The 15,753-nt window shown below is 42.3% G+C and overlaps 1 protein-coding gene across 1 annotated transcript in view; it reads left to right on the top strand.

Moving 5' to 3' along the window:
- The first annotated feature begins 4,115 nt into the window (after nt 1-4,115).
- The window catches only part of MRC1 (mannose receptor C-type 1), a 100,191-nt gene continuing 88,553 nt past the window's right edge, over nt 4,116-15,753 (top strand). The window contains exon 1 of the mRNA XM_025930988.2: nt 4,116-4,349. Coding sequence (XP_025786773.2) covers nt 4,289-4,349 — 61 coding nt within the window. The 5' untranslated portion in view covers nt 4,116-4,288. The remainder of the gene's footprint in view (nt 4,350-15,753) is intronic.

Below are 15,753 nucleotides of genomic sequence, written 5' to 3'. Positions count from 1 at the left end.
AATAATAACATCGGCGTCCCCTCCTCACCAGCCCTTTGTAACTTCTATTCTTTCAGTCTCTATGAATATGTACATCATGTAAGTGGAATCATACAATATATGCCCTTTTGTGTCCGGAGTATTTCACTTAGCACGTTTGCAAGTTTATATATGTAGTAGGAATCAGATTTCTTTTTATGACTGAATAATATTCCTGTGTGTGTGTGTGTGTGTGTGTGTGTGTGTGTGACACTCACTATATTTTGCTTATCCATTCATCTGCTGATAAACACTGGGCTTGCCTTTACCTTTTGACTACTATGAATAATGTTGCTATGAACATTGGAGTACAAATATTTGTTTGAGTGTCTGCTTTCAGTTCTTTTGGGTATATACCTAGAAGTAGAATTGCTGGATCATATGGCAATTATATGTTTAACTTTTTGAGGAACAGCCAAACTATTTTCCACAGTGGCTATATCATTTGACATTCCCTCCAACGGTGCACAAGGGTTCCAGTTTCTCCACAACCTCGCCAATATTTGTTATCTTCTGTTTTTGTTTCCTGATAGTAGCCTTCCTAATGGGTGTGAAGTGATATAGCATTGTGGTTTTGTCTGCACTTCCCTAATGACTAGTGATGCTGAACATCTTCTCATGTGCTTATTGGCTATTTGTGTATCTTTTTTGGAGAACTGTCTGCTCATGTTCATTGCCCATTTTTTAAATTGATTGTCTTTTGTTGCTGTTGAGTCGTACTTTATATTTTATGGATATTAATCCCTTATTGGATATATTATTTACAAATATTTTCTCCCATTTTGTGGATTGTCTTTTCACTCTTTTGACTGTGTCCTTTGATGCACAAAATTTTTAAATTTGGGGGAAGCCCAATTTGTGTATATTTTCTTTCATTGTCTGTGCTTTTAGTGTCTTATCCACCCCACCCTACCCCCCACAAACCATTGCCAAATACAATGGCGTGAAGATGTTTCCTGATGTTTTCTTCTAAAAGTTTTATAGTTTTAGCTCTTAAGTTTAGGTTTTTGACTCATTTTGAATTACTTTTTGTATATGGTTTAAGGTAAAAGTCCAATTTCATTCTTTTGTAATGCGGATACCCAGTTTTCCCAGCACCATTTCTTGAAAACACTGTTCTTTCTCCATTGAATAGTCTTGGCACCCTTGTAAAAAGTCAGTTGATCGCATGTGTAAGAGTTTATTTCTGGGCTTTCTATTCCATTCTATTGGTCTTTATGTCTCCCCTCTGCCAGCACCACATTATTTTGATTACTACAGCTTTATGGTAAATTCTGAAATCAGGAAGTATGAATTGAGTTCTCCAACTTTATTATTTTTCAAGATTGTTTTGCCTATATAGGATCTCTTTGGGTTTCACGTGATTTTATGAAGTTTCTTTTTTTTTAATTTATACAAAAATGTCATTGGGATTTTTATAGAAATTGCATTGAATCTATAGAACTCTTTGGATAGTGTTGTCATCTTAATGATATTAAGTCTTCCATTCTGTGAACATGGGATAGGTTCCCATTTATTTAGCTCTTCTTTAATTTCTTTTAGCAATATTATGTGGCTTTCATTGTACAAGTCTTTTGTCTCCTTAATTAAGTTGATTCCTAAGTATTTTATTCTTTTTGAGGCTACCGGAAATGGAAATGTTTTCTGAATTTTTTTCAAAGTTTTTGTTAATAGTATATAGAGTTGCAACTGGTTTTTGTGTTCTGATTTTGTATCTTTCAACTTTGTTGCATTTGTTTATTAGCTCTAACAGGATGTGTGTGTGTGTGTGTGTGTGTGTGTGTGTGTGTGTGTGTGTGTATAAGCTTTATGGTTTTCTACATATAAAATCATGCCATCTGTGAAAAGAGATAGTTTTACCTCTTCTTAAGAGATAGTATTACTTCTTTTCCGGTTTGGTACTTTTAATTGTTTTTGTGTTTTTTTTTTCTCACCTAATTGCTCCAGCTAGAATGTCTACTGCTATGTTGAGTAAAAGTGGTGAAAGCAAATAAAAGCGGCAGTCAGCCTTCAGAACCCACAATTCGGATATTCTGGAGGACAAGGCCCAGGCTCTAGCACGTCGCACCAGAAACTCAGTCTGCGCCCTCATGCTGCCAGCCGCAAAGAGTGGGGATGAACGTGGTAGCCAGTGCCACCAGGGAAGTTTCCTGCTAGAGTCTGGGGTTCCAAAATAGTTATCACAGACCGTTCCTGCCAGTTCAACAGTCGTTGAAGTGAAATGATGGAGTCCTAGAGCTTCCTGTTTTGCTGTCCTCGGTGATGTCCCTCTCCCAAAAGTTGGATTTCTTTTTCTTGCCTGTGCACTCCTTCTAGCCTGATAAACCTTTGTTTCAATAAGGTCAAGGTCCTGGGGTAAATTCTTTGTGGGACAGTTGGTTTCCTTTTGTTTCAAAGTCACAGCCTTATCACTGATCTTGGTTGGCTCTGTGGCACTTTTATGTAAATCAAAAAACCTGAAGGGTGAGTGTAGAGAGCATTCAATTACGTTTTCTTTGCTTCTCAAATTGATATAAATTCAAATTAGGCCAAATTTTTTAAATTTATAGAAATTGTTTACATTTAAAAGCCATGAAGGACTCATTTAAAATATCTTTTTTTCATGATAAGTTAATGAAACAATGTTTTAGAAAGAAACATTTTTGTTTCATCTGTACTGTTTCATAACAAACTTTTTTTGTCAGTCAGGTCTTAGCCTAATGGGGGGAAAAAAAGAACCTTGTCCTGTGTCCTACATTCTTAGCACCTTTTGCATTCTGTTAGAATAATCTTAAATTTAGAATGTTTTTAAAATAGTCAGTAACAGGACTATATCACATTTCTTATTAGGAAGCAGTTTATAACTTTATCACAAAGATGATCAATCTTGGGGCTTTCCACTTGAAGATAAACTATTTGTTTAAAATTAAAGAAAAAATGCAACGTTTCCAGCAGCCTTCGTTTTCGAATTGCTAATCTTTAACACACTCCAGGTGTGGGTTGGCTCTCTAATTACTGATATCTGCATCAAGATATTCTTTTTTATTTATTTTTAAATTTTTTAACATTTATTTATTTTTGAGAGACAGACAGAACATGAGCAGGGGAGGGGCAGAGAGAGAGGGAGAGACACAGAATCTGAAACAGGCCCCAGGCTCTGAGCTGTCAGCACAGAGCCCGACACGGGGCTCGAACTCATGAACTGCAAGATCATGACCTGAGCTGAAGTCGGAAGCTTAACCAACTGAGCCACCCAGGTGCCCCTGCATCAAGATATTCTTAATTCATGTTTTACTTGTGAAAATAACAAAGATAGATGCTTAGGGATTAATATTGTGTCTAATGAACGTTTTTGTTCTTCAAGAAAGAATTCCACCCATCATGTAATGAATATACATTCTTTTGACCAAATCAGCAGAGTTTCTCGTGCCAAGAGGTCCCTTCCAAAGTTGAAGAACCAGCATGATTGAGACAGGGCATCAAGGCTTTATCACAAACCTTGTGTCACTGTTTTCTCTGTTTTTCTAGAGCAAGCCTTCTAGAACTTTCCCCCTCCTAGCCCTGCTGAGATTCCCTCTCAGGTTTAACCTCTCACTTTTCCTCTGGCCGAAGCACCAAAGCTCTGTGAGAACTGTGTCTTTTGAAGCTAAGAAAAAAGGGGACTCTAAGCAGTGAATATAGAGAAGGAGGGGTATCTGTTTCAGCCCTTAAGAAAATGTCTCCAGCGTCAAACTGTCCTTTTCAGTGCCTGTCATTTCTGTCCCTTCAGGGTGGGGTTGGCTGCTGAGGCACCGCTGGTTCAGCTGCTTCTCAGAGGGAACCCCGGCTCTCCGGCCCAGGTAATGGCCTCCGGCTGGCTCTTCACCAGCCCCATCTGAGCCGGCCCTGAGGCACAGAGCTGTTTCACTTCTCCCCTTCCCAGCTCGCCCAGCCTGGCTCCGCGTTTCTCACCATCACCCTTTCACCGCCCCCCCTTCCTCACCCCTCTCCCCCATGTGTCTCTTTCTTCCCTTCCTCTGTGTCTGCTCTTCTCAGAAGTTAGCTTACAAAGCAAAGTTGTAACTTTGAATTCCTGTTTTTCCAACTACCCTCATGTGACAGGATATCTCCTTATTGGAGGTTTTCCCTAATTTCAGAAGCCCTTTAAAAGTGAGAGCTTCCTCCACACTTCTTTTCAGCAGGGCAGCTCTGAGAACACAGTAGGGGAAGGGGTGACTGGGTGCCTGCGTTGTCTGGCTTCCTGCTTACCCCCTCCTCTCCATCAGGGGAAGGAAAGGATAAACTCTGGGCCATGAGGCTGTCCCTGCTCCTGGTTTTCGTCTGTCTCATTCCGGTGGCTGTGCAGCTGTTGGGTAAGTTGACCGAGGTGACGGCTTTCTGACTTGGGGCCTGGAGGCGCACCTTCCTCTTTGGGTCAAGGTTAGTGGGGTCCTTTCAACGCTTGCAGTGAGGAGGAAAGCAAAAGTCCTCTGCGCCACCAGCTCTGGGGGAACCTGGTCGCCTCCTCCTGGCTGCCGGGCCTGGAAGCTGGGGACCTTGAGCCCAGAGGCTGCTTCTCAGGCCAGATGTGCCACCTGGTCCCGCAGAACCCCTGTCTCTGCCTGACATCCCCCAGTTCCCATTGTTCCTTCCCTGGTCTGTTCTCCGAGGGATTTCCTCTGTGGTTTGTGCATTCTCGCTTTCAGTTCACAGTATTTCTGTCTAACCTGCAAGAAATAATCTTGTGAGTGTTTTGGGCCACAAGGAGGGCGGGTCCTGGTGTCTTTCCTCGTGGTGGGTTTAAGGACAGGATCGTAGAGCATCCTCCAAGGAGGGATTCCATGAGATTTTCACCATGCTGCTTTTCGCCTGTGAGCAAACCTTTTAATCGTCCATAGTTTTTATAGCTACAAATTTCACCCTTATCAGTTTGCTAAGTTGTTCAAACTGATTTATACTTGTTTTCTTCCTCCCTTTTTTTTTTTTTTTCTGGAGACTGGCGATTACTTAGGAGGAACAGATTCACAGCTCTTCAAATCCTCAAAGACATTATCAAGTCTCTCTTTTCTGTCTCTCTAGACTCAACCTGCTTAAACTTCAGAAAGAGGGTGCCAGTTAGAATTTGCATTCTCAGTTCCCTTTGGAAATGAGATCGAAAGGGCTTCACCTTTGAAATCCTGGTTCCTGATCCCCCCCGTTTTCTCCCAAATCAGCACACGCCGTCTGTGCCCCTTCTGTGCCAACGGCACTTTGTGTTCTCCACGTAACTGTGGGGGCACAACTAGGACCACACAGATAACACAGAAACCCCAACCACCAGGAGACTGCCCGGGGATAGTGCTGACCACAGAAAATGTGAAATCATGACGAGCATTAAGTTGCAGTGATTATAAAAACACAAGCCAAGGCACCCTGCCCCTGCCGGGAAACTACTTAATTACTCTGTGTTTTCATTTCCTTGTTTATAAAATGGGGAGCCTGATGTTATTTGGCCCTGTGTTTTGTTTTCTTTTTTAATTCATTAAACATTTTTTTAATATTAATTAATTTTTTATTTTAGAGAGAATGCATACACAAGTGGGGGAAAGGGGCAAAGGGAGAGGTAGAGACAGAAAGACAGAGGGAGAGAATCTTAAGTGGTCTTCATGCTCAGCACGGAGCCTGATGTAGGGATCAGTCCCACGACTCTGAGATCACGCCCTGGGCTGAAATCAAGAGTTGGACGCTCGAATGACTGAGCCACCCAAGCGCCTGTTGTTGTCGTTTTTAAATTTATTTATTTGTTTAAGTAATCTGTACACCCAATGTGGGGCTCAAAACCATGACCCCAAGATCAAGAGTCCTGTGCTTTGTTGACTGAGCTAGCCGGGAGCCCCTGTATACCCCTTGTTTTTGCAAGGATTCAGTGAGTTGCAAATGTAATTTGTTTGTTTGTTTATTTATTTATTTTTGAGAGAGAAAGTGGGGGGAAGCAGGGGGAAGAGAGAAAGAGAGAGAGAGAGAGAGAGAGAGAGAGAGAGAGAGAGAGAGAGAGAATCTCAAGCAAGCTCTACGCATGGAGCTGATGCAGGGCTCAGTCCCACAACCCTGGGATCATGACCTGAGCCAAAATCAAAAGTTGGATGCTCAACCAACTGAACCACCCAGGCACCCCTAAAATGTGTAGAACATAGGATGGCCCATAGGAATTGCTTGGCAAGTGCTAGCTATTAAAAGCAGGGACTTCTGGTTCCCACAGTAATCATTAACTATCCAATAAAAGCAGTATATTAAGCATTTAAGCGAGAGATTTCCCAAGAAACCAATGCTGAGAAAGATTCTTGGAGCTTAAGAAGATATTTGGCCTTATTCCTGGCTACAAAGCTTATCTCTCAATGTGTAAGGGGGGGCTGGAGAGGAGATGCTTAACGTAAGCGAAAGAACGCCATGGGGTGGGTTTAGAGGTTTAGACATCATCACAGTATTCATGTTGCAAATCTGTCTCATGGAAGGGAATTAATATATTCTTCATGGGCCCCAAAGGTTAAAACTAAAGCCAGTGAAAAGCTTTTAAGAGTTGCCCTGTCTCAAATAGAATAGTCTGCTTAGGAGTAAGTTCCCTGTCTCTGAAGGTCTTCAGTTGGAACCTGGACGAACAATTCTAGGGTTCTGTGTGTGACCTGAATTTCTAACCCAGGGCAGTCTAACAGAAACATCATTGGCCACATTATGGAGCCACACTCAAAAAAAAAAAAAAAAAAAAAAGTAAAAGAGAAACAGGTGACCTTGATTTTACAAAGATATTTAATTTAACCCAATATATCCAAAATATTGTCAGTGAACATGAATGACAATAAAACATTGGAATAGTTTCACACTCATTTTTTAAAAGTTACATTTTCAAAACACAGTATTTTATACTTACAGCCATGCATCAGTTCAGACTGGCCTCATTCAACTGTACAATAGACCCTTGGGGCCAAGGGCTACCATATTGGGCAGTCTGGCTACTAATTTTCTTTATACTGACTCTTAGTGATTTGGGGCAAGAAATGTTTCTCAACTTGCCTAGGAATTTTCCCCTCCTTGAGACAGCAGGATGCCTTACTCTGATGAATGTCTTCCTCTTCAGAGGCACAAATACAGGGGAAGCAGGGGGGTGCTGAAGGTGATTACTCAGAGAATAAAAAGCAAACAAAAACATGGGTAAGGGAGCTCCTTCCCCAATTTTTTTTTTTCAACTTGAGAACCTATAATTCTGACTTTACCTTTTTTTGGCTCAGGCAGCACGTGAACAGAGGTTAGTTGCTGCTGCGTTAGCAATAGACCAAAGTTGTATCAATTCCCTGCACCCCCCTGCAGCCTCTTCCCTGGCTCCCTACCCATTAAGAAAATCCATGGAAATGTCTCCCTACTGTCTGTGGTGTATTCTTTTTTTCAACCCAGAACCCTTTGTTCCACCTTCCTGAGAGCATCCCACATCATCAGCACCATGAACATCCACACCATACCTTGAGGGGCCAGGAGGCGAAGCTTGAGGGGAGACAGGTTCTTACCCTTCTTGCCCTGCTGCCCATTCGGCAGGAGGAATCTCATTCAGCACCAATGTTTAGATCTCAGTGGGGATGTCGTCACAGTCAGACACAGTGAGAGATGCTCAGACACGATGGTTGGACCTCAGCAGAGAGGCTTAGCTCAAAATGGGATGGTCTGACTCATAAGCAATGGTGTGTTGGTAAACTTAACAATTGGTTCTCAGAAGAAAAGCACTGATGTGGGGCACTTAACTAATTGCCATGGTGGAACATTCCTGCCATGGTTGATTTCAAACTACCGATGTGATGGCCCTGGAGGCAGAGCTGGAAAAGATGCCAATAATAGATCTCACTAGCCAATGAGTGTAAAAAAATACAGTGAATTTGATCTCCGGTGGTCTTGTGCTGCGTCCAACCTCCTTGTTTTGTAGGTAAGAAAACTGAAGTCCTGACATGTTAGGTGATCTTTCCTGAGTCTCACAACTAGTTACTGGCACAACCTGTTTAGTGCTTAAGACTCCTGACTCCTAATGGAACATTCTTTCTATTAAACAGAAGCAATTTTTTTTTTTTCCTGAATGAATGATTGGTTTAATACCAATCTAGGATTTCTTCAAGAAACTATTCCCCACTGCTGTTTGCTTGGTCATTTTAATTTTCATAAAATTTTCTTTATAATATTTTTACTTTTCTTGATTCTAGCCCCGTCATTTCTTCCTTTACTTGTGACTTCTTTTAGATGCCAGATTTAAGACATACTTTCTAAAGTTACTGAGCAAAACCAAGTCCTTATCATCTTTCATTTTTCAGTTCTTGTTATATTTGTCTATTTTTCCTGTTAGTGTTCCAAACTTCCTCTGATTTTTCTGAAATTGAGAGATGGAGACCTCGGTGTGTAAGATATTGCAGATATAGGTAAGATGGCAATTGCCTTGTTACATGACAATTCAGTGCCTGAGGAGGGTGTTGAACCAAATTTCTAGGTAGGAAGAGTCATCATTGGCTAGATGTGAACTTCACAGAGTCAAATGTGCTCAACCTCAGTTAAAGACAAAGACGCCTGTCTTCAGAAAGGAACTACAGGGGCACCTGGGTGGCTCAGTCAGTTGAGCATCTGGCTTCGGCTCAGATCATGATCTCGTGGTTCATGAGTTCAAGCCCCACATCGGGCTCGCTGCTGTCAGCCTGTCAGCTCAGAGCCTGCTTTAGATCCTCTGTCTGCCTCTCTCTGCCCCTCCACTGCCTGCACTCTCTCAGAAATAAATAAACATTAAAAAAAAAAAAAAAAAAAAAGGAACTAGAGATCACAGGCATCCTTTGACACTCACATCTGGTCTCTGAGACTGAATCCCAAGCAGCTAAGGGAGAACTAGGAAGTCACAGAGGCCACAAAAGGAGTTGAACGAAAGGAAAGTAGTTTCTACTTCCTATGTGTCTCTACATAGCAAAGAGGGAGTCAAACTGATGTGGCTACCATCCTCTTGGCCACCATCAAGCATTGTTGGATGGAAAAGTCGTGTGGTTAGTTTGATCTAGAAGAGTGTAGTGGAAATCAGACCGACCAAAAGCGAGAATAAAGAAGGTAAGAAAGCAAGTGCCCTTTCAAAAAGAATTGAAACTGACATGGAAAAAATAATGCATTCTAAGACAAATTTGCCCAGTTACAAACCAAGTTAAGGTCATTCAAGCTAAGAGCACTTTCAGATCCTTTATCACATTAATTAATCACTTTCAGGTCTTTAATCAGATCCTTACAACAGCCCGTGGGGTAAGACGGCTAAGGGGTAGTAGCCGGCTTTTACTACAGGAGAAAACGGGCTCAGAAGTCAGCTAGCCAGGAGGGACCAGAGCCGACTCTCTGCCAGTGTCTTCTGACTCTGAGGCTAAGAAGTAGACAGAAGTTACCAGCCGGAGTGTGTTGACCAGGAAAGACGTACATGTGCTCAAAACAACAGTATGTCAAAGAAGGGCTTAGTCCTTCTGTTTGTACCAATTGTTTAGACTTTTCACCTGGGGAGGGGAAGGAGGGCATTAACACTGGAGTGTTTACTACATGCAAAAGGACATGCTGGGTGTCTTACCTCAATTATCTCATTTAGAAGTTCAAAGCAACTCTCTCAGGGAACATTATTATGCCTATTTTACAGATGAGGAAATCGAGGCTGGAATGATTAATTTAACTGAGGCAACACAACGAGGGAATGGTGGAGCCAGAATTTGATAACAAGTTTACTGACCCCAAAGAATATACCTTTCTCCACCACATCACGTGTCTCTTGAGTTTGGAAACTCTGGAGTCTCCACCATTTCTGTCCCTTTCTGTCCCTTTCTCTGGGCCGCTGCAACATCTCTATCTGCTCTAGTCGCATCCTGTTCTGAACCACTTCACGCTGTCTTCAAGACTGATTTCCCCCAAGTCAGTGAGAACAGTTGCCGCGTTTCTAGCAATTTCTGTGTCAGGAACTGTTCTCGGTGCTTCATTTAGATGATCTCACTGAATTCTCGCAACAACCAGCAGATCTTGTTATTCTCCCCTCATTTTTCAGATGGGGAAAAGGAGGCACAGGGTGGCTTAGGAACTTGACCAAAGTCACACAGCCAGTGAGCATCAGAGCTCTGATCGTGTCATGATCAGAGCGCCGCGATACCTAAGGATTAATTAGCACGGCTGCGAGGGGAAGAAGAGTGGCATAGTGTCAACACCTTACCTACAGATTTTGTTTGTCTGTCTGAGAATTGGGGGAGAGGCTGGCATTCTGGGGTTGAAGATCCAGGAGAGAAAGGAAAGGAGAATGTGTGGAGAGACAGAAGGGGATAGAATCCAGGATATGGGTAGAGAGATCAGCAGACCGAGGGAGACCTGCTGAGACAAGAATGAACTAGCCCAGGAAGGGTAGAGATAGTCATATCTTTAGGAAAGGAGACAGGAAGTTGGAGGAATGTCTAGCTCCTGACCTCTCCTTTCTCCTCGAGGTCATAACCCATATTGGATTCATAGCTGTACCTCCCCAAATAGCCGAACGCAGTGACTTAAATTATTGGGTTCTCTGAATATTCGGTGAATAAATGAAGGAGCAAAATGAAAAATAAAATAATTCTCAATTTTTCCTCTATTTGTTTAATTTATTATTTATTTATTTAAAACAAATTTGGGGGGCGCCTGGGTGGCTCAGTCAGTTGAGCGTCTGACTTTGGCTCAGGTCATGATCTTGTGGTTCATGAGTTCGAGCCCCGCGTCGGGCTCTGTGCTGACAGCTTGGAGCCTGGAGCCTGCTTCAGATTCTGTGTTCCCTCTCTCTCTGCCTCTCCCTGACTTGTGCTCTGTCTCTGTCTCCCTCTCAAAAATAAACATTAAAAAAAATTAAACAAATTTTTAATGTTTATTCATTTATTTAGCGAGAGAGAGTGCACACATGCATGCATATGAGAGGGGGAGGGGCGGAGAGAGAGGGAGAGAGAAAATCCCAAGTAGGCTCTGTGCTGTCAGCACAGAGCCCAACACGGGGGTACCATGACCTGAACTGAGATCAAGAGTCAGACTTCTGACTGACAGAGCCACCCAGGCATCCCTCCTTTATTCTTTTGTTCAATCTTCCTAAACCTAACACTGTAATCCTTAGTCTTCTCCCTGCCCCCAGCACTTGGCATAGTGGTTTTTTGCATATACTACGTGCATGATAAGTATTTGCTTTTCGCCTAACTTCAGTTCTGGGAGGACGCATATGTAGGTTTTACGTTCATTTACTGAGGCTTATGGACAGATTTCTTTGGGTTGCTCAAGACGCTGTCTCTGATGGTGATTTGAGTGAACTAGTTTACTTGGGAGACAGTCCCAGGAAACACCAGCAGAGGAGCGGGGAGCTGAGACCAGAAGGGAAGGTGCCAGTGACCACTGTGGACAACTGGGGTTCAGCCCTGCTGGGGCGCTCTGGGGGACAGTGTAGAGTATGTGCCTTAGCATCATCCCGCCCACCATGGCAGGGATTTGGGGCATTTATTCATCGATTGCTATCAGTCACTGTTGAAGGGCTCCTCCTGGGGGGCCTTAGTTCTCTGACCTTTGTCTTTGCAGTGTGTAGGCACAGTGGGGCAGGGGGCTCTGATGACCAGAAAACGTCCCCCAGGCTCACAGATGTTGTGCTGGCGTTGGGGAGTGGGGCTGCCATGCACCGAAATGGCAAAAGGCAAGAAGAAATAAGTGGATTCCACTTATTTTCTTCTTTGCCAGCTTCTCTATCTTGCGAAAGATTGCTTTTCGTGTTTGCGTGTCAGCGTCTTATTTCTTGGTACTGGGGAAAGTCTGCAAATGTCTAAGGAAACATAGCATATAATAGTCATATCTCTAGATAGTCCCATTTAATAACCTAAATTTCTTTGCTTGGAAATTCAGAAATCTAATTTATTTGCTCAATGTTATGGAAAATTTTAAAACTGCTAAAATATGCTTGAAAGAATACTCACACTCATGTTACTGGATATCTCCTCTTCGGTTATGTTGACTTGAGATATTGAATTGAAACTTACCGCTTCTTTCCTAAGTGTATTTTGACCTTTGAGGTTTCTGCCTTTGAATTAACATCAGGCGGTGTGAGCTTAGTGGCAGGGAATTTGTCTCTGGTTTGTCCTTTACAATGTCACCAGCACAGTGCCTGGCACATATGTGTTGAAGAATTAATATGAGATTAGGCAGATCGAGTTAAGATGGAAGGAGGGTCTCTTCAATTCTGCCAAGAAATTTCTGATGTGTAAGTATTTAAAAAGCAAAAAGAGGGGCGTCTGGGTGGCTCAGTCGGTTGAGCATCCAACTTCGGCTCAGGTCATGATCTCGCAGTCCGTGGATTTGAGCCGTGCGTCAGGCTCTGGGCTGACAGCTCAGAGACTGCAGCCTGCCTCGGATTCCGTGTCTCTCTGTCTGCCCCTTCCCGGCTCGTTTCTCTCTCTCTCTCTCTCTCTCTCTCTCTCTCTCAAAAATGAATAAACATTAAAAAAAAATAAAAAGCAAAAAGAAAGAAAAATACTCATTCAATCCCATAATTGAGATGGCAAAGAAATGAATCCATTGATTCAGTTGTCTTCATGTGTTAGCTTTGCAGTGCTTACGATATCAGGATTACTCTAGACAAAAAAAAAAAAAAAATAGAATGTTTGTACATATAAAACATTGGTGGGGTTGATAGTGGCAAGAATGGCACAAAATGCTTTTTGGTCAAGGCCTTGAATCACTTTCAGCAGAAGAAATGTGACCTTTTAAATCAGAGACATTGCGCATAGAACCATGATAAAAGCAGAACTCCGTGTTGATAGTTGGGGAGAGGAATAATGTATGACTGTGAAATCATAAAGTGATAATTTTACATTTCCTTATATTGTTTAACAATGACAATATCAAACTTACACTGCTCCTTACTGTCAAAGATAAATAAAGGAAATCAGAATAGATACGTTTGAATCGAAATAGCAGCTTTTCATTTGCAAGTACTCCTTAAAAATATTTTTTTAATGCTTATTTATTTTTGAGAGAGAGAGAGAGACCAGGGGAGGGGCAGACAGAGAGGGAGACACAGAATCCGAAGCAGGCTCCAGGCTCTGAGCTGTCAGCACAGAGCCTGACGCGGGGCTCAAACCCACGAACTGTGAAATCATGACCTGAGCCAAAGTCAGACACTTAACCAACTGAGCTACCCAGACACCCCTCCAAATACACCTTTTATAAAAGTTTATAAATTGCTCCTCAGTAAAAATAAATGTTCAGGGGGAAAAGTAACATTAAATATATTCATCATCCTCAGTCAATTACTAAATAAAATAATGTATCTGGGTTACTAGTCAAAATGCTTCAGACTTAATTAATATTCTTTCATGCATTCAACTAATATTTGTTGAGAGGCTAGTATGCTCCAAAAAGAGAGGATAGAGTACTGAGCCAGAAAGGCTAGCTCTTTCTACTTGTAGAATTTGCATTTCAGTAGAAGGACACAGACAAAATATAATTAAATGGATTTTTTAAAGTTTATTTATTTATTTTGAGAAAGAGAGCACGTGTGGGCAGGGCAGAGAGAGGGGGGGAGAGAGAGAAGCCCAAGCAGGCTTCAGCACAGAGCCTGCTGATGTGGGGCTTGAACTCGTGAACTGTGAGATCATGACTTGAGCCCAAAACAAGAGCTAGATGCTTAACCGACTGAGCCACCGAGGCACCCTGATAACTGAAGGGATTTTTAAAAAAGAACATATTTTAAGATGGTTATGAATATTATATAGAAAATAAAAGAGCACAATTAGGATAGTCTACTCACTAAGGAGTTGACACTTGACCTGGGACCTTCACGAGCATCCCAAGAATAGGGAACTCAAAATACGAAGTTTCCAAAGTGGAAGCGAAGCGTTTGAGGAACAGAAAGGCCTGTGGCTGGAAGGTGGTGGGTGAGAGCAGGGACGGCCGGCTGGATCATGCCTCTCCTAGTGAGCTACGATGTGGAAGCTGGATATTTTTCTCCTTTGTGCAGCCGTGACCTCTCGAAGGGTTGACACTGTTGGGAAAATACCGTTAAAAACAAAATCTCCTCTCAACCTAGAAAACCTCTCCACAAATGTAGAAGAAAAAGAAAACAATCTGATTATTGAATGAGCATTCAACCGGAATGCAATGCACATCACGGGCAATCTGCTAGAGAGACTGCAAAGACAGACAGAAATCTGACTGTATTATACCGTTAAGTGGGAACAACCCATTACATTAGGTAGGATTTGAAATTCAGAGTCAGGTGGCAAATTAGGCCCATCTCACCCAGGAAACTCCTTATATTGCTAGGCAATATAAGGAAACTTAAAATTATCACTTCATGATTTCACAGTCATATGTTATTCTTCTCACCAACTGGTCAACACGGAGTTCTGCTTTTATCATGGTTCTGGGTGCAGGTGTTATCTTCTTTGATAATTGCATTTCAAAGAGAAGACGACCAGAGTTAAGACTATGGTGGCATGGTCTAGGGCAGTGGCCATGGAGACAGACAGAAAAGAATGGATTAGAGTGTATGTATTAGTCAGGGTTCTCTGGAGAAACAGAACCAATAGGATGTGTGTGTATCTCCTCTCTCTCTCTCTCTCTCTCTCTCTCTCTCTACCTATCATCTATCTATCTACCTACCTACCTATCATCTACTATCTATCTATCTATCTATCTATCTATCTATCTGTCTGTCTATCTATCTATCTATCTATCTATCTATCTATCTATCTATCATCTATCTATCTATCTATCATCATCTTCTACCTATCTTTTGAGAAATATTTAAGGAATTAGCTCATGCAGTTGTGAAGGCTGACAAGTCCAAAATCTACAAGGGTAGCCTGGCAGACGGGAAACTCAAGAAAGAGTTGACATTGCAGGTCAAGTCCAAAGGCAGTCTGGGAATTTTTTCTTTTTCAGGGACCTCAGTCTGTTATCTCTAAAGCTTTTCAGCTGACTGGATGAGGCCCACCCACAGTCTGGAGGGTAATCTGCTTTACCCAGAGTCTACCCATTCAAATGTTAATCTTATCAATCAAACAAACAAACCTTCCAAGCGACATCCAGACTGGGGTTTGACCAAATTTCTAGGTACTGTGACCTAGCCAAGCTGATACATAAAATTACCTATCATGGTGTATTTTTGGGTAGAGCCAATAGATTCTGCTTTTGTTCTAGAAAGTGAAGGAAAGCTGAGAATCCATGATGAGTCCTAGGTTTTTGGCTTATGGATATGAATGGATGATGGTGCCATTAATGAAAAACAGAAGACAAGGGGCGCCTGGGTGGCGCAGTCAGTTAAGCGTCCGACTTCAGCTCAGGTCACGATCTCGCGGTCCGTGAGTTCGAGCCCCGCGTCGGGCTCTGGGCTGATGGCTCAGAGCCTGGAGCCTGTTTCCGATTCTGTGTCTCCCTCTCTCTCTGCCCCTCCCCCGTTCATGCTCTGTCTCTCTCTGTCCCAAAAATAAATAAACGTTGAAAAAAAAATTAAAAAAAAAAACAAAAAACAGAAGATTGGATATTTGGTCATTAAGTGCCATCATATGCAGAGAAAAATTAAGATAGAGCCACAGATTAAAATTAGTTACATAAATTACAAGTCAAATAAGTATAAAAACCTCTGAAGGAAGAACACTAACTGTGCCCAAAGACATTCAAGCACCTTACCTTAAACAGCTGGCTATGAGCTGGTTGCGTGACTGAATCTGAGTGGTTTATAAATGCTGGCCGTGCAGTGATGCCGAAGTACGAGAT

The sequence above is a fragment of the Puma concolor genome, chromosome B4 (assembly GCF_028749965.1).
Source record: "Puma concolor isolate L17-30 chromosome B4, mPumCon1.1.hap2, whole genome shotgun sequence".
NCBI lineage: Eukaryota > Metazoa > Chordata > Mammalia > Carnivora > Felidae > Puma > Puma concolor.
This window is presented reverse-complemented; position numbering and strand designations above follow the sequence as displayed.